Source organism: Ictalurus furcatus, chromosome 7 (genome assembly GCF_023375685.1).
Source record: "Ictalurus furcatus strain D&B chromosome 7, Billie_1.0, whole genome shotgun sequence".
Taxonomy (NCBI): Eukaryota; Metazoa; Chordata; class Actinopteri; order Siluriformes; family Ictaluridae; genus Ictalurus; species Ictalurus furcatus.
In genome coordinates, this window is record NC_071261.1 from 13,112,399 (window position 1) to 13,138,607 (window position 26,209).

At 39.1% G+C, this 26,209-nt stretch overlaps 3 protein-coding genes and 1 non-coding gene across 5 annotated transcripts; 2 read left to right on the forward strand and 2 right to left on the reverse strand.

Annotated features, from left to right (window-relative positions):
* Positions 1–1,890: 1,890 nt before the first annotated feature.
* abi1b (abl-interactor 1b) lies at positions 1,891–10,329 on the reverse strand. Its single transcript, XM_053628577.1, has 11 exons — positions 10,193–10,329; positions 7,080–7,247; positions 6,397–6,573; positions 5,811–5,825; positions 5,613–5,719; positions 5,186–5,326; positions 3,969–4,066; positions 3,469–3,687; positions 3,193–3,279; positions 2,358–2,543; positions 1,891–2,111 (listed from the first exon to the last, which is right to left on the reverse strand). The coding sequence occupies exons 1-11, from the start codon at positions 10,307–10,309 to the stop codon at positions 1,936–1,938; spliced, it is 1,491 nt and encodes a 496-aa protein (XP_053484552.1). The 5' UTR covers positions 10,310–10,329; the 3' UTR covers positions 1,891–1,935.
* Positions 10,330–13,139: 2,810 nt separating this feature from the next.
* On the forward strand, positions 13,140–20,194 carry acbd5b (acyl-CoA binding domain containing 5b). The gene is made up of 12 exons (XM_053628578.1): positions 13,140–13,411; positions 13,824–13,944; positions 14,154–14,226; positions 14,300–14,438; positions 14,781–14,855; positions 15,234–15,458; positions 15,564–15,628; positions 17,790–17,970; positions 18,575–18,768; positions 19,116–19,166; positions 19,258–19,364; positions 19,540–20,194. The coding sequence occupies exons 1-12, from the start codon at positions 13,336–13,338 to the stop codon at positions 19,553–19,555; spliced, it is 1,323 nt and encodes a 440-aa protein (XP_053484553.1). The 5' UTR covers positions 13,140–13,335; the 3' UTR covers positions 19,556–20,194.
* On the reverse strand, positions 16,716–16,788 carry trnat-ugu (transfer RNA threonine (anticodon UGU)). The gene has a single exon. It is a non-coding gene; the product is annotated as a tRNA-Thr (tRNA).
* A 122-nt stretch (positions 20,195–20,316) lies between the features above and the next one.
* tsen15 (TSEN15 tRNA splicing endonuclease subunit) lies at positions 20,317–26,109 on the forward strand. Of its 2 annotated transcripts, XM_053628579.1 has the most exons (5): positions 20,317–20,871; positions 21,432–21,513; positions 22,266–22,401; positions 23,114–23,294; positions 25,980–26,109. In XM_053628579.1, the coding sequence occupies exons 1-4, from the start codon at positions 20,815–20,817 to the stop codon at positions 23,280–23,282; spliced, it is 444 nt and encodes a 147-aa protein (XP_053484554.1). In that variant the 5' UTR covers positions 20,317–20,814; the 3' UTR covers positions 23,283–23,294; positions 25,980–26,109. The 2 variants fall into 2 exon arrangements, with proteins under 2 accessions (XP_053484554.1, XP_053484555.1); XM_053628580.1 differs by lacking the exons at positions 20,317–20,871; positions 21,432–21,513 and adding an exon at positions 22,025–22,169.
* The last annotated feature ends 100 nt before the right edge of the window (positions 26,110–26,209 follow it).

The following is a 26,209-nucleotide window of genomic DNA, read 5'->3' on the forward strand; positions in this document are numbered from 1 at the left end:
AAGAACACCGTGTTTTACCGGACAGTACTTTATTATTTAAAAAAAAAACAACGCTGTACATCTACTGAAAAAAAACAAACAAACAAAACAAAACAGGTTTTATTTATGTACAAGGTGATAAGAGAGAAGCTAATAGCGGGGTGATGAGTAGCTAACACCGTGTGGTCATGTTCCACACAGCACTGAGTGAACCACATTCTCATGGATACTTCATTCTTTTATATTAATATGAAACCAAACTGAACTTCATTGGTTTTTAACAGACAAACAAATTCATTTCATTTACAAATTCATGCTGTGCTTCGTTATAACTTAAAAAAAAACTTTTCGCACCCGAGTGAAAACAGATTTTGCCACCAAATACACAGATTCAATTATTAGCTACACTAGTCTGCTAAGTAGTTAGCTTAGCTTAGTTAGACAGTATTAACCCTTCAGTAGTAGCTATTTAACTTTACTAGCTAGCTCATGTTAGGCAAACAAATGCCAGCAAGCTAGCTGGCTGACATTTGGCTAATTATTACACTGTGTAAACCAGTAGTCAAAGTTGCTAGTAAACTAGCTAACATGAGGCGATTAGTGATATGTGTAGTATAAAATTGTAGTCCAGCTAGCTAATATCACACTAGCAGCTATATTGTGTAAACCATTAGCCAGTGTGGTTTGAATCCTAGCTAATATTAGACTATTATATTGTGTAAACAGTTAGTCAAGTTCCCTCACAAGGTTTCTATTTTTCACCCAGGTGCAAACGAGGCAACAGGACTAATAAAATATTTGGGGTGATTGTTACTGAGGGATGAAGGTTAGCGGAATCCACCCTGCAGAATGAACAGAGTTTAATACTTCCATTATTTTTGGGTTAAATAAAAAAAAATTCTCCTAAATGAATAGTGCCACTGTTTGACTGCTGTCTGATTGAATTAGGCATATGGTAATCGAACAGGAACATTTTAGTGGTGTAGCCAGGCTAAGTGCAACATAAATCTAGGCAACCGAGTTGCTAGCTGCTAGCAATAGTGTTACATTAAAATAAAGCTACCTACAAACCATGAAGCACCTGATGGCAATAGTAAATAACGAAATGTTACCTATTTAGCTAGCTGGCTAGTAAGCACAACTGTAGTAAAGATTCAGATTTTAAATGTATTTCTATGCCTGTAATATCATTTTAAGGACACGTTGCATCACTCATTTGCCATGTAACATCATGTCATATAGTCCTGGATTAAAAAATGTTTGTCTTATAGAGTTATTGAGTTAATGTGGTTGGTTGGTAACTTTTTGTAACAAAACATATCAGTGTAAAAATCTGGCTTGCAAGATTGGACTTAAATTGGCAAATTTCTGCCCTTGATATTATCTCTGCCCACAGCTAGAACAGAGCTGCTTAGCCCTAACTAGCTAGTAAGTTTCCTACGATATACCTTGCTAACTAGCTAGTGCAGTAAAGGAATTAACTTAGCGGGCAAATATAGTACAGATGAAATAATTCGCTTGTTGGCAAGCTGTTGGCAAGCGGTTTGAACATAGCAAAAAAGAATGATATAGCTATGAAATGTTAAGGCAACAGCCTCATAACAGCAACATACATGGAATTAAAAATGCAATGTAGGCTAACACTGCAGGCAAAATGGAATAAAATATGACCTGGTGTATCAGCCAGATTATACTGTAATTCACGACATTCAACCACGTCTTCCCTGACAAGGAAGAGTTCGGCAGTACGTTAAAAGAAAACTACCAAGTTTTTTTTTTTTACGCTGTGGAAACACGCACAATAACACGCACTAGTCACAACCGACAGGTTTCATACAGTACTGTATGTACAAAACATGTCCAAAAACCCGAATGAAGAAGAACCGAACACTTCCTCAGTACACTGCACATCATAAATACTTAAATAGATCAGATGAAAACATTCGGAAGTTAGCGTTAGTCAGCGTAGTGCATGATGGACTCCACATAGTTGCCGGGAAACAGTCCGGTGACGCCGTTGCACACGCCCTCGAACCAGCCGTCGTCATTTTTCTTGATGATGTAGATAATGGCGCCTTCCATGAAGGACAGCTCGTCATCCTTGTCCTTGGTGTAGTCGTAGATGGCCACCACTGAAAATGGGGCGGGGCGGGGCGGGGGGGGGGGGGGGGTAACGTTTAGGAAAATTAAGATTTGCATCTTCTGTTGAAAGGAAAATTCCAAAATGGGATGGCGATAATTGATTATTACTATACTCAACAGAGACTATTGTCTCAAAAACAGTTAGCTAGGAAACTAGCTAGTTATGTTAGTCAGCTACCTGATTTAAAAAGTCTAGCTCTGTTTATCTCAGTGCGAGGTTGTAGGATGACACACACCCTTTTCTATGTAGGACTTCGGTGCCCAGTGAGGGTCTCCGTCTGCGTAGGGGTCATTGTAGTGCACTAGTGCAGCGTCCTCTTCCTCGTAGTCTACGGGGGGTGGGGGAGGGGGCGGCGCCGCTTCCTCAAACATAGGTGTGTCTTCGGGGAGCGGTGGTGGCGGAGGGGAGGGGCTATCTGAAACTGAGGAGAAAGAGAGCTGACGTTAGTGAACGTGAGAAGCAATTCCATAAATTAATTGATGGGCAGTGGAGACTCTGATGTCACTGACATTAGCTAGTAGGTTAGCTAGCCTATTTTCATTAGATAAGTAAGGAATAAAACGCTGCTGTTATATGAAAAATATTCAACGGCTGTTGCCACACCGAAGTTGATTCTTTTCCTATAACACCACGTTTCTAAGTATTTTATTCGTCTTATACCACAACAATTTACCAACAATTACACTTTTTATTTATTAAAGCACGTCATGCTTTAGTTCCTGTTCTCACTTACGTTATAGCAGTTATAAACAGTCGTTCTCTCACCAGCCTCTCTTTATTCTCTCTCTTGAAGTTAATAAGACAAAAAAAAGATTGTCATGTTACAGAGAAACCGCAAAAAAAGCGTAAACTCCTCCGTCCTGAAGATGTCGGAAAGCTTAAAGTTAGTCAACACCTACTGACCAACCAGTATCCATAATTCAGCAGTGCTGTGGTATAAGACTACTTAAGGAGTAAGATTATCTCAGGCATATAATTGGGTGACATATATAGTCACGTGTGTGTATGTGTGAGAGTGTGTGTGTGTGTGTGTGTGTGTGTGTGTGTGTGTGTGTGTGTGGAGCACTTACTGTTCTCCTGAACTCGGGCCACAAATCCAGTGAGAGGAATTTGGGGTGTGAGCTGCGCCACAGGAGGAGGCGGCGGGGCGACAGAGACTATATATATATATATATATATATACACACACACACACACACACACACACACACACACACACACGCATATATATAATTATTAATATATTATAGTAATAATTTCTATTAGATATATTATTAATAATTCATATGTGAAAAGATAACCAGTGTCATTTGGACATTCTAATTTGTTTAATAAAAAGTACTCACCCGGGGCAGGGTTTTGGGGGTACGTGGGACCGCCGTTAAGGTGTGATTGGGGCACGGAGAACTGGGACGAGCTGGACGGGGCGCGGCGGTACGTACCAGTCGCTGACACCATGGAGGCAGAGGACGAGGCGCTGGAGGAGCTGTGCCTCGAGATCTGACGAGAAATAGTGCCGAACTGAGACATCGGAACAGGACCCAGACCTGGACCTGGAGGTACCACTGTTAAGCAGGAGAGAGAATAAAATAATGAGGTGATGAAACAGGGTAGATATTAAATACACACCCAATACCATGAGTATGAGATACTGTACAATGATATAGTTATGCTAATCACATCATTTTGCCATGTGACTAGCACCGAATCGAATTAGCTGGTGTACACAGGCACTGATCTTCAATATGGATGTTGTACTCCAAATACCACGAGAACCAAAAGTTAGCAAAACAGGCTAGACATGAACTGCTAACATACAGTATAATGAAATGGCTAACTCGCTAACCTGGTGCCATGCTAGGAGGAGAGGGTGTTGGAACAGCCAGAGGAATTCCCACGCTGTTCCCGCTGTTCTCCCGTCCACCACTACCGCCGCTGCTTCCACTGCACGGAAGAAAACTTACTATTGTAAACCTAAACGCTAAAATACGCTGAAAAAGAAAAAAAAATCATTTGTGGATCGAGGTATTTAAATGAAGGGCAGAATTTCAGCAAAAAGAATATACGTAAATTATATCAGGTTTATGATAAACTCATTAAAAAGAAACAAGTGCATTCGATCCATCCATCCATCTTCTATACCGTTTAATCCCTTTCAGGGTCACGGGGAGACCTGGAGCCTATCCCAGGGAGCATCGGGCACAAGGCGGGGTACACCCTGGACAAGGTACCAATCCATCGCAGGGCACAATCACATACACATTCACACACCCATTCATACACTACACTTTGGACATGCCAATCAGCCTACCATGCATGTATTTGACTGGGGGAGGAAACCGGAGTACCCGGAGGAAACCCCCGCAACACGGGGAGAACATGCAAACTCCGCACACACAGGGCCACGGTGGGAATCGAACCCCCGACCCTGGAGGTGTTGAACTAATATGGACATTATATCGATATGTAAAAGCTAGATATTTTATTTAAGTAGAAATTCTGACCTTAATTTAAATACATTGATCCCTGTATTATTTTGTTTCAGTTTTGTTAGGTGATTATTGCAACATGAAAAAAAAAATTTCCATGTGGAAAGATTCTGATTTTCCAAACCCTGTATAATAATTGTGCGCATTCGATTTCTGAGCAATATTTTCCTTTATAACATCGTTCTTATAATGGGAAATTATAAGAACTATGCGTCACTGCTGTACTATCTATATTTTCTCCAGCTCAGCCGATCCAAAACCCCGGAAATGTTCACAGTTCTCTCGGTGTGTGCTGACGTCCTCTTTCTCTCACAGCGGAATATAAAGGACTCGTGTGGAGGAGGAAACGAGATCCGTGGCCAGAGAGGGAACTGAAACGCTCCAAAATCGCTGATGGACAGCCGCGATTGGACATGCTCGGGGTGCCAATACTTATCACGCCGACAGCTATTCAGTGCGTCACACCACTCTGAGTCTTCGAGTGGGGTTTAATTATCATTCGGGACATGATCTTACGACTGGTGTGAAACGCTGGGGAAAAATATGTTTGTGTGTGTGTATGTGTGTTGTGTACCTGTGTGTTCGGGGTCTCTGATTGACTGATGCCGTGCGTCCTGGGCTGCTCTGACCACTGAGCCTCGCCGGACTCGTCATGTAGTCATTTGGCACCACGGGAGGTTTCACTGGCTCTAAAGTCTTATAGGGTGTGTTTCTCCTGTAACGCACATACACAAACACACACACACACACAGCAACATGATTCACAATAGTAGTCACAAATTTCAATATTAATCATTTATAATTAAGTTTAACAGATTTTAAAAATCGTTGCTATGATGAATTTTATGAAATTTATGGAAGGAGTCTCCAGTGTCAGTGTTTCTGTAAAAGTCAGAGGTAAACCTGTGGTCTGTATATATATATATATATATATATATATATATATATATATATATATATATATATATATATATATATATAATTAAATATGGTATGTGTACCCCAGGGTACCCCGCCCCGCCATAGGTGGGCTTGGTGGCTTCTGCGTCGGTGGATTGGTCCTTGATAAAGTCCCGCCCCCGGACCTGGCTGGCTGACTGTTCCCTTGCTGGAGAACAGAACAGAAATAATGAACAAAATCGTACATACGAACGTGTAGAGTAAACAAGGAAAACCAGAAACACTTTCATAGCACTTACCTTCGCTTTTAGCCACTGAGCGTGTGCGTTGAGAAAGAGGGAGAGACAGTTTTAACCTGGTTATTTTTTAATTTTTTTAATTAATGAGGAACATTTAGTGACACAAAAGGGGCTTTTAATGATGGACACGGCATGATAAAGCACAAAGCCAGAGACGGCTAAAAGGTCAGAGCTCGTAGGAAATAAAACGAAGAGATAAACACGTAAATGTCACGTCGATTGTCTGGACGGACAATTTTCTTCTTCAAAGAGCCTCTTTCGAAATCTAGAACCGTTAATCACCATGCGCACATCCTCTGTGTGTCACTGTTCGCTGCCAAATCTTACCCTGCTTTTCTTTCTGGTTTTCCCTAATCCTGTATTCTCCTGCTTTACACCCTGTTGAACTTTAGTCTCTGGCTATACAGTTTACACACTTGCATCCGTTGTGTCACGTAAAGTCATGTACTGAAATGTCACGACAAATAACGTCATTCCACGAAATAGAGCCGGTCAGAAGTGTTTTTTTTGTTTGAAACAGAGAAATGGTGATTTAAGTTCCATTTAAAAATATTTAAAAACCTTGTTTGTTTCTGATCATACTGACCTTGACGCCGTGCCCCACGTCGTCCAGCAGCGTGTAGTCGATCGGCTTCCTGATGTAGCGCACCGGCCGCTCCATGTTTCCCGGCGCGATGATTTTGTGCGTCCGTGACGTGTTTTTGTTGGTGGTCAAAATCCCGATCTCTCGCCGCGCCACCTTTTCTTTGTGGATGTCCACGGTCTGCACACACACACACACACACACACACACACACACACACACACACACACACACACACACACACACACAGACACACACACACACAGACGTGAAAACTTCAGAGAACATTTTTTTAAAGGAATTATTAAAAAAAAAAAAAATTAACTGGAAACGTGCTAATAATAGGCGAGACACAGACAACTGTTGGTGTGGACACTTTCAAATATTTTTACCACCCCTGAATTTTATTCAGGATTAGTTCCTCTGGGAGGAAGTATAGCTGGGTGGCACTTGTGCTGTGAGAGCTAATCCTATTTAAAAAAACATAGTGTCTTATCTAGGATAAAAAGCTAGTGAAAAAAAATGCAATTAAAATGCAATTTGAGTGATTTTTTTTGCAGCCTGGAGAAATTGCACAGACATGTGGCTATTTGCTGATGTATTTTTCCTTTTGTGTGTTTAGGTCAGCCCTGCTTTTATCCTTTACTTTCACCACTTCCTGATTTTCCTAAAGAAACACAGCCGACCTGGGAGATATGATTGACGGACGACTCCATGCGGCGCAGCTGAGACGCCTGGATGTCCAGCAGCTGCAGCACGTTGTTGGCCAGAGCGTTGATCTGATACGCCACGCTGGCCAGCGACTGGGTGGTGTACGCTTTGGTCTCCTCCAAGGCCTTCTTTTTATCCTGAGCCTGAGGATGGAAAGAGAGACGGGATACAGAATTAGAGATGATGATGATGATGAGATCTATATGTCTACACACACACGCACACACAGCAGGGTCTACAGTACTCCTATCATTTCTAGGGGGTTAAAACAGACATGGAACCAGGACCAGAACCAGCAAATGGTACCTCAGTGACTATAAGTCTAGTGACCAAAAGGTTGTGAGTTCACATCCCAGTGCTGCCAAAAAGCCACGTATACCTTCAAGCACAAACCCTTAAATGAGAACTGCTTTATCTGATTGGATTCTTCCTCAGTTTTCACTTTGGATTACTTAAATGACTAAAATGTTAGAAAATGTTAAGAATATTATACCATACATAATTGGTCAACTTGTAAATATAAAAATAAAAAATGTGTATAATTATCTATTACGTATGTTTGTAATTAGTCCAATTAATATCGAATACAGTAGATAATTGCCAATAACCAGAATGTAAATGGATCAATATTTAATTAATTAAGTTAAACAATATCTGAATCATTAATTAGTCAAATTAATCAATGTGTGTGTGTGTATATATATATATATATATATATATATATATATATATATATATACACACATATATATATATATATATATATATATATATATATATATATATATATTAACCGATTCAATACAACAACGATCACGCTTCTATAAATAAATCACAACCTCCCACTATATATATAAAATTAATCAATTTCTGTATCTATAATCACCACAGGCCCCAGGTTTGCTTAGAACTAACCTAAATTAATATTTCACCCAGCGATAATTAGCAAATGAATTTAATATAACCTGTAGCCATTAGGAAACACTGCAAGACTCTTTGACTTCCACAGAGATTTTACAGCAGCAGTCGATCTAAGTAATCCTATGTGGTGAACAGCATACGTTCTTGTCTTCTACAGTAATGTTATTCAGCTAAGAATAGCTAGCAAGCCAACATGTGGCTGACTATACTGCAGCTAGCTAGCTATGGGGCTCCTTGCCCATGTGATCGTCTGAGCACAGGATTTAGTGTAAAAACACACACGCACACACCACAGCGCTGTTCTCTCATATCCATTCTCGCAACATTTCACTTTAGCCAATCACAGCATCTCTCGTTCTGAGTTTATTGGCAGGAGCTGTGCTGTCTGTGATCGTAAACAACAACAACAATCAACAAACATTAATGCAGTGCTAAAGTTGCTTTTTCATGTTATCAAGAAACCGCAAAAAAAACGCATAAACTCCTCTGTCCTGAAGATGTCGGAAAACCTAATGCTACGGCATCACCTCTGACTGTTAGTATTAGCACTGATACTAGAGACTCCTTCCATAAATAATGTTAAATAAACATCTCCTCAAAGAAAACATCACCATATCAACAATTACGCAGGGTTTTTTTTGTTCATTTGTTTGTTATTATCCATTTATTCTTAGTTGAGCGTCCGGTGTACAACGGTGGCCATTGCATGAGCTAATATCATAGCTGATATTAGAGCACCACCAGATGGTTTAGAGTTCTATATTATAAATCAATTTCATATATTCTACAGCATTATAAACATTATAAACACACACACACACACACACACACACACACACACACACACACACACACACACACATATATATATATATATATATATATATATATATATATATATATATATATATATATATATATATATATATATATATATATATATATATATACAGTATTATAGCTGACATCTGATATATCATTTATTGATTTTGTGTTACATATTATGATCTTAATTATTAGACATTATAGCATCATCAGTAATCAATAATACCAACAGCTGTGTATGTATATATATATATATATATATATATAGAGGCAGTGGTGGCTTGGCGGTTAAGGCTCTGGGTTACTGATCAGAAGGTCGGGGGTTCAAGCGCCAGCACTGCCAAGCTGCCACTGTTGGGCCCTTGAGCAAGGCCCTTAACCCTCTCTGCTCCAGGGGTGTGTATCGGGGCTGATCCTGTGCTCTGACCCCAACTTCCTGGCATGCTGGGGTATGCGAAGAAAATAATTCCACTGTGCTCTAATGTATATGTGACAAATAAAGACTCATTATCATTATATACAGCTGCCACTGTTGGGCCCTTGAGCAAGACCTTTGAAAAGAATTTCACTGTGCATATGTATATATGATCAATAAAGACTCATTCGTTCATTAAATAGCACATCTTATTAATAATGTAGTATTATAATATCATCATTAGTAAATTATCATTGCATATTATATACTATCAGCAGCAATTCTATTTATACAATTATATTTTTAGATTAATAATACAGTCCATTTATATATGAAATAACAAATGTCGTACACGATATTAGATCTTTAAAATGAGATAATATAATGATGTTTTATTAGATATTCTAATATTATCCAGATGATCTATTAATGAATCTATTTAATGTTCGAAAAATCCTGCATTATGTGCTGGAACAAAGAAACAACAACAAAAACAAAACAAAAAACAGCTTCATGTCTCAAAAATAGAAGCAGATATGGAGGCAGAACAGGGAGTCATCAAAACCCCGATCACATTCCCATCTCAACACAATGTGAGCACAAGCTAGAGGCCGGCGTCTGATGTTGCATCCGATCTTAGTCTAAGCTCTCGTGCATTTCTTTCATGCATGAAGCAGCAGCACTGATGACTGACTCTCTCACTGTATGACACACCCTCCGTCCAAAATGCACAAATCCCCACATCCCTACAGCACAAACCCTACACACACACACACACACACACACACACACACACACACGCTCCCATTTTCCTGCAATGTGCGGCGGATACAGTAATTGGTTACAGATTGATTACAGATTCCCCGCAACATCACGCACCAACACAACCAGCGCAGTAATCACCCATTCATTCCCCCTTTTCATTACCTGCACATAATTATTCTCGCAGTATTCCGCGACTCTGGACAGATTCTGGTAGCTCTCGAGTAAAGCTCTCTTCCCAGCCGGAATTTCTTCCTCTAACAGCATTTGTAGCTCTGCCATTTTACTCCCATCTGCATTACTAAAGCCTCCTCACTCACTCACTCTCTCCCTCCCTCTCTCACTAGCTCCCGCTCCCTCTCTCTGCCTGCGCCCTTCTTTCATTCACTTTCATTCAGTCGAGCTCCAACAAATAGCCGACTCTCCGATTCACTACATTGTTTATGGAGAGTCGACTCCAAGCGGTGAAAATGATTCATCTCGGCTGAGTGAGAGAATATAAGATACTCCCTGTATATCCCTGTATGGCCTGGCATATTTCCAATTTAAGCAAATATAAATGAACTACATATATATATATATATATATATATATATATATATATATATATACACAGTATCTCACAAAAGTGAGTACACCCCTCAATTTTTGTAAATATTTGATTATATATTTTCATGTGACAACACTGAAGAAATGTCACTTTGCTACAATGTAAAGTAGTGAGTGTACAGCTTGTATAACAGTGTAAATTTGCTGTCCCCTCAAAATAACTCAACACGCAGCCATTAATGTCTAAACCGCTGGCAACAAAAGAGAGTACACCCCTAAGTGAAAATGTCCAAATTGGGCCCAATTAGCCATTTTCTCTACCTGGTGTTATGTGACTTGTTAGTGTTACAAGGTCTCAGGTGTGAATAGGGAGCAGGTGTGTTAAATTTGGTGTCATCGCTCTCACACTCCCTCATACTGGTCACTGGAAGTTCAATATGGCACCTCATGGCAAAGAACTCTCTGAGGATCTGAAAAAAATAATTGTTGCACTACATAAAGATGGCCTAGGCTATAAGAAGATTGCCAAGACCCTGACACTGAGCTGCAGCACGGTGGCCAAGACCATTCAGCGATTTAACAGGACAGGTTCCACTCAGAACAGGCCTTGCCATGGTCGACCAAAGAAGTTGAGTGCACGTGCTCAGCGTCATATCCAGAGGTTGTCTTTGGGAAATAGACGTATGAGTGCTGCCAGCATTGCTGCGGAGGTTGAAGGGGTGGGTGGTCAGCCTGTCGGTGCTCAGACAATACGCCACACACTGAATCAAATTGGTCTGCATGGCTGTCTTCCCAGAAGGAAACCTCTTCTAAAGATGATGCACAAGAAAGCCCTCAAACAGTTTGCTGAAGACAAGCAGACTAAGGACATGGATTACTGGAACCATGTCCTGTGGTCTGATGAGACCGAGATAAACTTGAACCCTGAATGCCAACATGTACTGTGACATACTGAAGCAGAGCATGATCAGTATGCAGTACTCCAGCATGATAATGACCACAAACACACCTCCAAGACCAACACTGCCTTGCTAAAGAAGCTGAGGGTGAAGGTGATGGACTGGCCAAACATGTCTCCAGACCTAAACCCTATTGAGCATCTGTGGGGCATCCTCAAACGGAAGGCAGAGGAGCACAAGATCTCTAACCTCCACCAGCTCTGTGATGTCATCATGGAGGAGTGGAAGAGGACTCCAGTGGCAACCTCTGAAGCTCTGGTCAACTCCATGCCCAAGAGGGTTAAGGCAGTGATGGAAAATAATAGTGCCCACACAAAATATTGACACTTTGGGCCCAATTTGGACATTTTCACTTAGGGGTGTATTCACTTTTGTTGCCAGCGGTTTAGACATTAATGGCTGTGTGTTGAGTTATTTTGAGGGGACAGAAATTTACACTGTTATACAAGCTGTACACTCACTACTTTACATTGTAGCAAAGTGTCGTTTCTTCAGTGTTGTCAAGATATAATAAAATATTTACAAAAATGTAAGGGGTGTACTCACTTTTGTGAGATACTGTAAATGTAAATAAAATGGCCATTTTGTTACACAGTTCAATAAAAAAAATATATGTTCCTGAGGTTATTAAATTAGATTTTTTACACACACATACACACACACACACACACACACACATATATATATATATATATATATATATATATATATATATATATATATTAAATGCGCCATGACACAGCGTCGTTCTGTGTTTTAGATCTTTTGGAATCGAGATCCGACAATCCTATTCTGTAGAATCGACTCCAGGAGTCGACTTTATTGTTTTCCTACACACGGAATCATAATTGGCATCAGAGTCGACTCGAATCGAACAACACTGGTAGATTGAGGCACACGCCGTTTTTCTGCCTAATCTCCTCGCAGTCACACCTCGCGCTGTATTCTCATTGGCTGCGTCATTGAGTCGTCCAATAGGAGTACGCCGCGGTAGGTTGAGCGAAGAGAAACACCACGGCAACACGGAAGCGCAGCGACGCTGTGATTTCTTTTCTCAAATAAAGTGATGTTTTGGGGGTATGAAAATGGGCTGTTACATTTATAGTGAAGTTAAAATATTAAATTAACACTAAGTGTAATGAATTAACAGCTACAGTGTTGAATTTCATTTTTATAGCGTTTAACTCATTCGTGTCATTATTAAAACACAGCACACAAAGGGTTTTAGCAGGTATATAACAATATTTGAATCAAAAAAATTTATTAACACTCATAAACACCATATTAATATATATATATATATATATATATATATATATATATATATATATATATATATATAAGCACAACGTAGGTCGTGTTTAACACTCTATGTAGTGCACTATAGGTCCAATAAGGAGTCATTTGTTATTCAGCCATCGTGTAATACGGCTTAAATACTCTTGCCGCAGGGGTTTGTGGGTCTTGTAGTTTAAAACCTTGCCATTTCTGCACTTCTTACGCCAATTCAAAGAGAATAAAAACTACATTTTCCATGAGGCTATGTACCTCAGACAGGCTTTGTGTTAAATAGATAAAGCACAGGTGGTGAGTTTATCACACGGTTTATTCCTCATTAAAGCTTGGTAGATTTATTTCAGTGTTGTCTTACTGTAAATTAACTGTCAGTAGAGTTTGTTTAATGTATTTAAACTCGCGCAGGTCGCATTAAGCAAATTAAGTATAATCATGTCATCATCATAAATTATAATGTCATTTTTGCTGTCGTTTGTAGATTTTTTTTAGTTTCTGTCCTCAGCGATGGAAAACGACAAGTCGATTCATCAGAGAAGATTTGAAGCAGCTGTCAAAGTGATGAGGACTTTTCCTGCAGATGGTAATAACGATTTATTACATGTTATTATCTTGTAATGATGGGGTTAGCTGTTCAATTAAACATTTATACTACTACTACTACTACTACTACTACTAGTAGTAGTAGTAGTAGTAGTAATAATAATAATAATACGTTGATTAACTGCAGGAGTTTCCATCGTATCTGTTATTTTGCAAAACATCCCAAAAAGTAGAACACACAAACTCCCATTTTAAGAAGCCTTTCTGATATTTGAGCGTTCATACAGTGTTTTTTATTCTCTGTGGCTTTGAGATTCATCATGCATTAGCCATTACCCATAATGCACTAGGAAACACTGAGACATGGCTGTGAGTCAGAAATGTAGGACTGAAGCTCACTGATAAACTGCACATACGTCTGTAACAAAACAGCGCACATTGTAATGTCTCAGGTGCCTTTGTGCCGTCTGATGACATGCTGATAAGGTTTTACACCTACCACAAACAAGCCACAGTCGGAGCCTGCAACACCACCGGACCCTGCGGCCGGGATGCCCTGAGTAAAGCCAAGTGGTGAGTGTAACAGCATCAACGTTCGTCAGCAAGATTTATATTGAAGAAATGTTAATTTTATAATTCATATTGCACAATGAAATGACGTTGAGAGGACTGTAACACTTAGGAAAATGAAAATGTGTGTGTGTGTGTGTGTGTATATATATATATATATATATATATATATATATATATATATATATATATATATATATATATATATATAGGGAGGCCTGGAAAGTGTTAGGTAACATGTCCAAGGAAGAAGCCATGAAGGCGTACGTTGAGGAGATTCTACTGGTGAGTTGCTTCATTCCAGTCGTGTATGTTTGCAGAATCGACTCTTTCAGGATCATTCTTTTACACTGGTTAGATTTTGGAGATGATTCCCGTGACCGAGGAGGTGTCCGAGCTGCTGGACGTGCTCGAACCATTTTACGAAGTGGTGGAGGACGAGGACGAGGACGAAGACAATGACATGACCAGCAAACCTGTGACATCGGTGTTCTCAGGTGTCGTTTAAAATTTACCAAGTAATTGTGTCCAAAAAAAAATACACAGAAAGAAACAAAAATGAATCAAAAATAAAATATTGTAGAATAATGCAACAAATAGTAGCAGTGACAGAAAAAGAAAATATGTAAAAATATATAATAATATAATTTGAATAATAAAAAATAAAATAAAAGTACAATAATGAAATAATAAACACAATTAAAATAATAGAAAAAGTAAAACAATACTTTATTTAGTTAAATAGCCTGCAAAGTCATTTTGTATATAACGGTTCATCAAAGTAATAAAATATAATAAAATACTAACAGTAACCTGTAAGTTTGCATTTTTTGAATCAGGAAGCAGTGACAAACGGAGAGGAAGTTCCGTAGAAGATGTAGATGATGACATGGAGGAGGACGGCGATGCTGAAGGTAAACTTTTTACATTTATTCATTCTGCCGCTACTTTTTATATCAGTCTCAGTGAAGGAGGCGTGGCCTCCTTATCAGTGTCAGTGAAAGAGGTGTGGCCTCTTTATCAGTCTCAATTAAGGAGGCATGGCCTCTATCAGTCTCAGGGAAGGAGGCATGGCCCCTGTATCAATCTCAGTGAAGGAGGCGTGGCCTATCTGTGTGTCAGTCTCAGTAAAAGCTACTTAAAATTACATTAAATCATTGTGTTGGTATTAATTATATTAGGCAGCTGTATTAATACCCAGAAGATGTATTTGTTTGTTTTCTTTCTCATGTTTTCTCCTCTATAATTCTCCTGCTGTAATTATGGATTATCATATCATGTTTATTGCACAGATGTGACGGGGCTAAGGGTAGCTAACAGAGCTGAGAGAGGAGGATCTCCGGGATGTAACGGCAGTGTCTCCTCTCTCACTAAAAGCACACACAGCTCCCTAAATACGGACGACGAAGAGGAGGAGCTGGAGTGCAGCTGCGAGAGAAGCCACGAGACGAGCCGCAAGATGAGTCGCGAGACGAACCGCGAGACTCCAGATTGCTTTCTTCACCTCCTCACTGATGGTATTGCAGGATGAACACGAGACATAAATGCATTAATCACCCTGTCATGGGAAAGTGGGTGGTGCTAAGTGATGATGTCACTGATGATGTCAGATTGCCTTACAGATGGCAGTGTCAGTGAGCCGGAACAGCCGAGCGAGGTGTATGGTGACTCACTGAGAGCTGAAGAGGTACAAACACACCATCATTCAGTTCATCATCACTGGGTGAATAAAGTTTTAAGATTTAGGAGCTGGGTTTGACATAATCGTCCCCTCAACCGGATTTGTGGACTTATTCCGACTTACGGAAAAACTGTTTTCTATGTACATGCAACGGGGAAAAAATCTTAGATAAAAACAGTCAAAACAATTTTTTTCTCTCTCAGCACAGAGCAAGTAGGGGTGTGGTCTAAAGATTGTGGGTGGAGCTTGTGAGTTAGAAGTGGTTTGGTGTTCTATGCCATAATGGGCCATGTCCTAGATGGTCAGACAGATTACTAGATATTTCCATGACTCTCCTTATGCAGCAAGTGTCTTCCAGTTCTGTCATTTGAGAAATGTGTAAAAGTTTGTACGCCCTTACCACAAAACCAAACAACGTTCTTTTAATCAAGACATTTTAATGTTTTCAGTTTCACAGACATTCCCTCCATGATTATATAATTACATCAGCAATTCAGAAGTTTGCACCCCCGCTTCTTTCTCCACATTTCTAAATGCGATATAAACATTCTCTAATAAGTTCTGTAATCCACATTTGCCTTGAGATATCATCTTGTTGCAGAATACACCCATGTTACATTTTTTTTCAACTGTGAAATTCTACTTTGGGCAAATAAAATGAAAAATAGTGGCACATTTTTGCTTTCCTTCCATTCAAAACCCATGGTGGATACAAATTTTGCACTCAGCAGTACCAGGGAAAGAGCTGAGGTCGGCCATGTAAATGATTAGCTTGTTCTCCTCAGGGTCCTAGTGCTGTACAGCTTGGAAAAAATGATTCATTTAAATAATATTACTATTTTAAATACCGAACAACCAAATTCAGTATGTGTGTCATTTTATGGGATTTTCTAGAAACTGTAGATGTTTCTGTAATCGGGTTTTATCTACTGTAGTATACGTCGATGATCGACGCATGTCCTTTAAGGTTGTGCTGTGGCTTTAAAGTTTAATTCCAGCAGTCATGCCACATATTTCCCAGCAAATTCAGCCCCTGACATTTTGGATGAGATATACCTGAGCATGTGTTGTTTAATCTTCAAAATTTGCTCGCAGGCCCCAGCGAGGATTGAACTCGCGACCCCTGGTTTACAAGACCAGTGCTCTAACCACTGAGCTATGGAGCCTTGCATGAGCTGGTTTGAGCTGAGGACCATGAAGAACGTGCTCAGTCACACCCTCGATGCTTACTTACATACAGGATGAAGAGACTGTGTTTGCATTCCAGGGTGTTGACCTCCTGTTATTTATAAGAACTTGGAGTTCATCCAACAAGCACTCTCTTGATTGGTCCAGGTCCAAAGTGGAAGGAAGTAGTGATGTCGTAACTCGCTTCAGTGCTCAGATTATTTTGTACTCGGGAATCAAACTATATGATTGATACACCTTTTCTATATTATTACGTATACTTGTACGTAATAAAGCACACGTGTATACAAAAGCGTATTTACGTGAATTAAAAACACGGCAAACTTGATATAACCTACAAAGAAATGTCCAATCTGATTGACTAACAGCATCTGTGGAGGATTTGATGTCTTCCACATGACCAGAATGATGAATGTATGTATATTAATGCATTAATAAATATGCAGTGCTGGTGGTTTGTATGTAAATTATTGGTCAGTGTAAATAGTTAATTTACTCCCTGCAGCCTGAATAATGAGTGAACTCATTTAAATTTTATGCCTCAGTTCCTCAATACCTTCAAAATGATGGTTTAATAGTTGGTGTTGAAATACCAGGATAAAATATTCATTTTATGCAGTTACTGATGAAAACATGACAAAAAGAGGAGAAATTAAACAGAAGCAGTTGTGCAGGATGAGAAATAAATCAGCGCTCAATACAACAAATTGTTCTGTTTATTATTTTTTATCCAGTGTTTTTTGGCATGTAGGGGTCACGTTTTGTGCCACATAACCAATCAGCAATGAGCTTTGTTCTTAGCCCCGTCCCCTTGAGTGTCTTTTGTTAACGTTTAAGCAGGCGTTAAGCAGCACACAGCTGGAAAGTTTGGTACTGGATTGAAACAGCGGTCCACAGTCCAGATTGTGGTTCTTTGCCTAGTGTTTATTTTTCCCAGCAGTGGTATAAACCCGAGTGTGTGCTCCTCTCCTCTCCCCAGGGTTCAGGAGGCCTCAGAGCAGCTGTAGCTCAAGCCAAAAAGCCGGAGGGGCGAGGGGGAAACACAGAGGATGAGGGTGTGAGTCAGGATGGAAAACCACAGGGAGCAGCACTCCCCCCCCTCTGCACAGCGGCACATGGACCGGTCCAATCTGTCATCCTGTCAGCCGGGGGAGGAAGAGGCAAGAGATTTACTTTAATATCTGGTATTTAACCTACTACGCCGTGTAACTGAACAAAACAGAAGAGTTAATATCTCGTGCAGTTCATTTCGCACCCTAAATAGAGCCCTAGGCTGCTAGACTAAATTAAATATGCACTGGGAAATCACTACATTACTGCAAATTACCCAATATATACTCAAATTACATTATGACTTATACTCCAAGTGCACTACTAAATGTTTTAAACTGCCTTAAATGCTGGAGCAATATGTCTACGTTAAAAATACGATCAAATGGGCAAACTACTGTAACTGCTCAATTAGTACAGCTACCGTAAAAATACAAGTAAATGTCCAAACTACTGTAATTGTTCAAATAGCATGCCTCCCATAAATACGCTAACAAATGGGCAACCTAAAGTGATTGTTCAAATAACACACGCAAACTGCCACACGTACTGTATACAAACAGACAAACTACCGTAATTGTTCAAAATGCATGTCTACCATAAACACACTAACAAATGTACCGATGTACAAACGTTACGAATTTTGTGCTTCCTTTTGCGGAAGTTTTTTCTGTATAGAATAACAGTTTGTGTAAATGTCCTCTTCTCCTTCAGGTTGTAAGTTAGGAGGAGAGTCTGTCGCTCCTTCCAGTAACGTCATGGCACTGCTGAATAATGGTACAGACAGCGAGCGTGTGGTGATGGATCCGGTGAACACACAGATTGTTGTGGCTTTGTCACGGCTACAGTACGACATGCGGAGCGTGTTAGCGAGGCTGAACACACTGGAGGCTCGGGCTGTGTTGCAGGTGAGAAAGATCTTATTTTGATACTCTCTCTCTCTATCTATCTATCTATCTATCTATATATATATATACTGTATATCACAGCGCTGTTGAGTTCTGCATTCTGATTGGTCAGAGAGTGTTGAATAATTTTGCGGTTAACATCTACAACATCTGTGTCTTTTATAATATTAAAATATAGTAATAATAAATAAACCCATGTTTCCGTGTGTCTAGCAGAACCGAGTTTTCCTGTGGCATTCTGATCATTTTATTTGCAATCAGACAGCAGAGTCATTAATGAGGAGACAGTGATCTCTGCTGGTGAGAGAAGGAGAAATCCTGATTAAACTGTGTGATGTTCTTCTCAGGTTGAAAGGATTGCTCTCCGCTCTGAGCCTCATTTAGCTCTGGCTAACAAGGTAAGTGTAAGCAAGAGAAGGAAAATTGGTGCATGACTTCTTTTTTTTTCTTTAAACATCTTCAGTTTATTAAACCTGTCTTATTTACTAGCTACTTCCCATGTGTCCATCAGTCATCTCCCAAATCTCAGTGGCATTTCTACTCGTCTGGCCTTTTGTAGCGCACTTCTTAGCTCAGCTTTACCTTAAAAGGAAAAGGTTTGTGCAACACATAAGTATATTGTAGATTTGAAACAATGTGAATTTAGTGTTCACAGATTAAAAATCTATGAAATTTGTATGTGCTGAAAGGATGTGCAGTGAAATAAAGCTGATGTGAAGTGTACACTCGCGTGTGCAGCTCAGCTCACCCAGGCTGCTTTCTCACTTTCAGGAAGATGAAGCTATAAAGCCGTCTACGATGCAGACGAACAGAACTCAACTGAAATATTAACTCAACCAGAAACGTCTATGAACATCACCATGACTGCGCGCCGGTCCCGATAGTGCCGTCACCATCACTACACTGGAAGTCTGAGGGATTGAGTTGGTTTAGAGGTCTAGGTTTAGCCCTGCTAAAAAAAAAACCCCACACACAATAGAAACCCTCATAGAATTTGTAATGGTTATAATAGAAATTGTATTGGTTTTAATGTAAACTGTAATGGTCCCTGTGGGTCCCTACAGGTAATTTGTAGCCTTCTGTTGGTGGCATGTTATGCCTAGTGGATACCATTAAGGACCAATAGAACTCCTTTGAATACCTTGGTAATGGTTTTAATGGTTAACAGCTGATGGTTTGTAATGGTATTTGTAGTGGATACCATTAGAATTTCTGTGATGGTTTCTATTGTTTTTTTGTTTTCAGCAGGGAGGACAACCAAGCAGAAAAATAATCTGATGGAAAATGATCAGTCAAATTATAAATTGAATTGTATAAAGTTGATAAGTTCTTGAATGATGTACATGTAGTAACACAGATTATGTAAAAGTGGTGGTAACTTGAACAATGCACCATTAAGACACAATTTCCCTTTTTAAAAGCAAAGTACAAACTGTTTCTAAACGTAACAGAAGTAATAAAAAAACTTAATATCTAAAATATTTAACGTTTCATGTGCTACAACTGGGTTTTATGTAGCAGCTCCTTTCCTCTGCAAGCTAGTAAGCAAGCTAGCTAAATATCACGCTAGCTCATTAGCAGTTGTCATTAGCCTTTAGAGAACTTTAAAAAATACTCTACTAAGTTTCATATATGCCTTCTGTATTTATTATTAGAGTTTACAGAATAATTTATCTATATTTATACATCAGTGACACTTTGTGTGTACTGAAAAAACAACTTTGTGAGAAAAAAAAATCCATTCACTTTGTCATTCGTTTGCTAATTCTTCCTGAAGCAAACATTTATTTTGAGTTTAATCTTTCTGTACGCTAAAATATTAATATTTGACTATGTATATGTTTTTTAAACAAAAATAATCGGGAAGCTTAGTGGAGAACGTTTTGAAACAAAACCTCTAGTTTAGTTTAATACGGAACCTTAGAAGTAGGCTCGTGTTTCCGTCCAGTGCGTTTTAGATTGAGCACCCTAACAGATAGGCGCGTGTTGCTCGCGTTTTTAAGTTTTCTTTCGACTTGGAAAGTGTTGAGAGGAAAAAATATCGCGATGGACGAAGAAAGTCGAGCAGCAGCTGGATCGAATTGGATCACACAGCATCCCATGGTGAGGGGGGGCGACGTCGATGCTATTTCTTTCTTTCTTTCTTTCTTTCTTTCTTTCAAAGAATTTCCCAAATTATGTGCTCATTTAATATAAAGTCACTTTGTCATTTATAAGAAATATTACTGCTTGAAGAAAAAAAGCTCGGATTATTATTAGGCTGGTAATATGCTAATTTGCATAAAGTAGAAAAAAAAACTATATTAATATGCATATAGGGTGGGGCAATATGCTGATATAATATCAGTACTGTGATTAAACTGACGTCATAGTTCGCTTTTCTGAGGTATTATCTCAATGCAGAAACACATTTTTTGGTTTTTTGGTCAGTGCTGTATTTTCGTTATTCCTGTGAGAAGGTGGCAGTTATGTGCCTCGCTGACGTCACAGGGGGATTTTGTTATTGTTAGCGCAGGTTTAATAGGAGAGAAAAATTGTGAAATATAAGTGTAGGCAGCAGAGGGTGCTAAACATCACACTCCTCTATGGTAGCTATATCGATGATAATGTCGCATAATACGTAGCGTTTTATTACACAAACGATTTGTTGATCTCTTGTTTAGTACCAAGACCTGCTGAAACTGGGCGTAGATGACAGCACGCAGGTTTACGGAGCGTTCCTGGTTTACCTCGACCTGACCGAAGGTGAGAGACTGCGGGTGCTGTACTGTACTGTACGGCGGCCCAGTTTGGCGAATTTCCTTCTTGTGCTTACACACACATTTACCAAAGCTTTCATCGACTTCCTCTTTTCTACAGGCCGTTCTAAAAGTGCTGTGACCGCAAACATGGGATGAAATTGTCTGGAATATCGACGTTTACCTCAGATGTGTTGGAAAATTCCTAAGAAAAAGGCTCAGCGTAAATTAAATCGCACTGTAATTACATTAGCATTAACCATTCCAGCAAAATTCCGCCACACTGAGGAACATCGCTGTTTCTAAGCAACCGGAAAATATTGCTGCGCAAAAAGACGGATTGCTGGTGAAAGTGAGGCTAACTACCACACAGTGGTGAAATCCTGTATACAGAAAGTTCTAAGGTTACAACGATGACGAAAATGAGATGAAAACGTCAAGCACGTTGACATTTTCCCCAGATGTGTTGGTAAATTATTTAGAAAAAGGCTTCATATGACTAAAATGACACTTTAATTACATTAGCATTAATGATAAGCGCATGTCGTCATATTGAGAAACACCAACACTGTTGTACAACTCATGAACTCATTAGGACACTGTTGCTAGGCAACTGTGTAGCATTACCGGGAAGCATTCCTGCACGCCATCTTTTCAAACCGTGTAAAGGCGCAGCGATTATGAAAATAACATGAAAACGTCAACATTTTCCTCAAATGTGTTGGAAAATTTGATTCTGAAGCATTTCCTGTGTTGCAGTTCGGCGTTGGACGGGCGTGGTCGCAGTGCCGAGTCCTGAACTGCAGGTTGTTCTGCTGGAAGGTCGTGAAAAAGAAGGCGGGGAGGTTCAGGTGGTTTATCCACTTCCTGCTCACAGAAGTGTCAGTCACAGAGAGTGAGTGAACATGGAGAATGCTCATGCCTCCACGCAGCCACAGTTAAAGCAGGTTTTGAGACTAGATATTGTTTAGTTAAGCTAGCTAACAGGGTAATTCACATTATTAGCGTTAACACAGCGCTATGCTAAGGCTGCTAAGTGTGCAAGTTGTTACAGCTACAGTTGTACACTGTGGATGTTTTAGATATTCTAGAAATGTTTGCTATAAATGTTTACCAATTATACAAGACAAATTATATAAATTTAATTCTTAAAAACTTATACATTTTCTGTAAACATTTGACAAATTATGCTAGAAAATGTGATAAACTTAGCACTTAAAGATTAATTTAAATATGCTATTTGTAGTCTTTACCTCATTGTTTGACATTTTTAAGAAAATTCAGAAAATTTTGTGGGTTTTTTTCCTCTTGTGCCAGTTTTTACATTACAGTTCTACAGGGAAAAATAATTGGTTGCAGTGATGTCAAGTTTGCTTGGTTAAAACCTGAAGTATACTTGCAATGCATTGTGGGAAATGGGAATTAATGTTCATGTTTGACCCCGGGTCGTGATGTCACTCTTTACGTAGCTTTAAGAACCTTTGGATAACACCGCTACGAATTCTTACGGAGCATTTTTAAAGAAAAATTAAAATCAGTTACTTGACGTTTCTGATGATAATCGCACATGGTCTTATAAAGACCCCGCCTCCTTGTGTTTCTCTCAGTTTGAGGTGCATTGTGGGTCGTGGAACCCGCATGCTCCTTTGTGCAGTGGCGTCGGATTCCACGATGGTGTATCAGCGGCTGAGCGATGGCCTGATGACCCCTGACCCCCCTGTGGACGTCAGAGACCTGGGACGACGCCAGCACCGCAAACGCAGACTCCAAACGTGACATTTATAAATAGTGAGTTTGTGCATATTTACCGTTTAAGGTCTGTTACGAATTCTAGAAGAGAATTGTGCACTAAAATTGTATTAAACTTCAGGAGGAAATTGTAAAGAAATGTAAATCTTGAAATAAATGTTCCAATCGCTGCACAGATTTTCACATCCTAGAAAATGTTTAAAATTGCTTATTTTGCAGTCTAAACATTACACATTCTAACAAAAAAACCCAAAAGATTGGATAGGATTACTAATGTTTTTACAGACTCAGTGTGTTTTATTTTATATTTTTATTCATTTTATAGAATTGATAGCTTACATTCTAGAAAATGTGGAAATTTCTTGAGCCCATGAGGGGGGAAAAAAAGAGACAGAACATAGACATAGAAGAATGCTAAATTGTCTATTTACAGATATTCTGCATATTTTACATGTATTCGAGAAATCTGTGATTAATGCGTGATTTTTAGGTTCAGAGTTAATAGTTTTAAAATTGATTTGATTTTTTTTCTTCATATTTTTAAAGGTAACTATTTATAGTAGTTTCTTTTTTTTAAGGCTATAAATTTCAAATTCACTTAATGAATTAAGATTTATGAAATATAATATGAACTCAGTATTTCATCAACTGCAGAGAAAATGATATAAAAATAAAACCGAATGTAAAATAAATCAAATTAAAACAAACAAACAAAAAAAAAAACGAAGGGGAAAACTACATCAACAACACGGTTATTCATGATTTCTCCATTGTGGAATAATTTGGCACAAACGTTGGGCAATTCATTATTATACACATGGTATGAGTTATTAAAAGATTTTAAAAAAAGAAAAGAAAAAAAAGTGAAAAGCAGAGAGATTTGTGCAAGTGTTTATGGTTTTCTTACTCGAGTCGGATTAACATTTGTTTCCTGACACGCGCTCAGCTCTCGTGCTCGATTCCGTAAACCCGTTTTGTCTTAAACGCTCTGTACTCAGTCAGCTGAGAGAAACCCTCGAGCGTTTACTGTCTTAAAGCTGTGCGAGATTTATTTCATCCAGGACGAGACATGGTGAGTAACCCAGCCACGTTCTTGCTCATTCTTGCGAGGCATGTACTCGGAGGCATGTGCCGATATTACGGTTACACCAAATAACTATGTAACATTTTATCATTAAGACGCTATTACAATGTTATCAACCCTTGCTAGAACTACGCAGCATTGACATAACGTTGTCATTTCTCAACTTTTGGTTTGTCAATTATTAAAATGTTTCAGGTTTTGTAAAACCTCCTCATGTCTCGCTAATAGTAAAGGATATGCACAAAGCTAGTCAATATTAATAATTATATCCCATAACAAAGCTATTTCTAGCTAATTTCCAAGAATGTCAGCAGAGAAAATGAGAAAATATGACTCGGCAAAACTACTAAGCTAGCTAGCATTAGAAAATAGGACTCAACATTTCTGGGTATGTACATCTGATTTATCTATGACCGAAAAAAACAACCCAGGACTTTTGGTTTCTGTATATGAGTTATGTAATTGTGTCTACGTGAAACACCAAATAAGCATATATCTAGCTAACATATGATTATAAACAAAGCCAGCTAGTGCTGCGAGCTAACTGCCCAAAAGTAGATTGGTAACAAGCTGTTTAGCTAACATGAGAAAAAATCTAGCTAACATTAGCAAATATCCTTAAACAACATCCGAGAAGATCCCGGATTTAAATTAACGTTGCAAAAGTTGGTTTTCCACAGTAACCCTAGCTAGCGAACATTTAGCTAGATTAGCAACATTAGGAAATATCCATACGCTTGTTTGTGTAGGTTGTGTGTAACACTAGCTACAATTCGCTGAGAGAAAAGATGAGTTTATTGGTTTATTATAAAAAGTTTTATTGTTATTTGGTTTTGGGACAGGGTTGGAGTCAAACAGAGCACTTTTATACTATGATACACCGAAAACCATAACATCCTTCTTTTTTTAATGACACTTTTATACAGTTGTAGACGTGATTTGCGATTTTATCGGCACATGCCCACTGACTGCGTCAAGCAACTCGAGTCTGTTAGGCTGCTTTCGCGCTTAGTGTTAACTTATTTTCCCCTCTCGATTTCCAGCGTACGTATTACACGTCAGTCTGTTTTAACCTCCCGACCAATCAGGCCGCAAGGAAAAACGAAACCTAAAGGTGGGCGACTCGGAGATTTACGACATGTTTAAAACATTCCAAACGTAACGTGATAATCGAGAGAGCAAGCTAGGCTAGGCTAGGTAGATGCTAGATACTAGCTGGGACCGGGAGGAGTGCATTGCTATGGTTATGACCCGCCCCGAGGTGTGAAAGCAGCCTTCAAACCATGTGTTCGGAATTCGAGAGTGTGTGATTGCGGTATGACGTTTGAAACACGATGAACGACGAAACGTCCTCCTCCGACGACACTCGCAGTCCTGAGCGGGGTTACACTCTAAAAACATCTGGAAAGTTAAAAACAAAACATAACACTTATAGACTTAATGGTGAGAAAATACTTTTCCAACACACACACAAACATATACATACATACATACATTATATATATATATATATATATACACATTTTATATATATATATATATATATATATATATATATATATATATAAAATGACTGGAATGTGTGGGATGGAACTAAATTTGTCCTTTGTTTTTGTTTCTTTCGCCATGATGGTCTGCAGCTTCCCAGGACGTCTCATCTCCAAGGAAGAAGAAGAAGAAAAAAATGTTCAACAAATGTTTCATTCTGCACGTGCAAGAGATGTAAAGCCACCGAGTCCCCAGACAGTGTTATGTTCATTGCAATCCCTCTCAAAAATGTTGAGAAACTCAAGAGAAAGTCTTAGTGTAAGGCAAGTGCACTGTAACCATGACGACAACACATCCGTCCCACGTCCCCTTTTCTCCTCCC

Coding starts and splice junctions, on each gene's coding strand:
- abi1b (XM_053628577.1), bottom strand. CDS start 10,309: ATGGCAGAGCTACAAATGCTGTTAGAGGAAGAAATTCCGGCTGGGAAG. Junction 3,688..3,968: donor TCCTCCTAGCATGGCACCAG/GTTAGCGAGTTA, acceptor CCTGCTTAACAG/TGGTACCTCCAGGTCCAGGT. Junction 2,544..3,192: donor GGCCCGAGTTCAGGAGAACA/GTAAGTGCTCCA, acceptor CTTTCTCCTCAG/TTTCAGATAGCCCCTCCCCT.
- acbd5b (XM_053628578.1), top strand. CDS start 13,336: ATGGAAAACGACAAGTCGATTCATCAGAGAAGATTTGAAGCAGCTGTC. Junction 13,412..13,823: donor GAGGACTTTTCCTGCAGATG/GTAATAACGATT, acceptor GTAATGTCTCAG/GTGCCTTTGTGCCGTCTGAT. Junction 19,167..19,257: donor ATTTAGCTCTGGCTAACAAG/GTAAGTGTAAGC, acceptor CTTATTTACTAG/CTACTTCCCATGTGTCCATC.
- tsen15 (XM_053628579.1), top strand. CDS start 20,815: ATGGACGAAGAAAGTCGAGCAGCAGCTGGATCGAATTGGATCACACAG. Junction 21,514..22,265: donor TTACCTCGACCTGACCGAAG/GTGAGAGACTGC, acceptor CCTGTGTTGCAG/TTCGGCGTTGGACGGGCGTG. Junction 22,402..23,113: donor AGAAGTGTCAGTCACAGAGA/GTGAGTGAACAT, acceptor TGTTTCTCTCAG/TTTGAGGTGCATTGTGGGTC.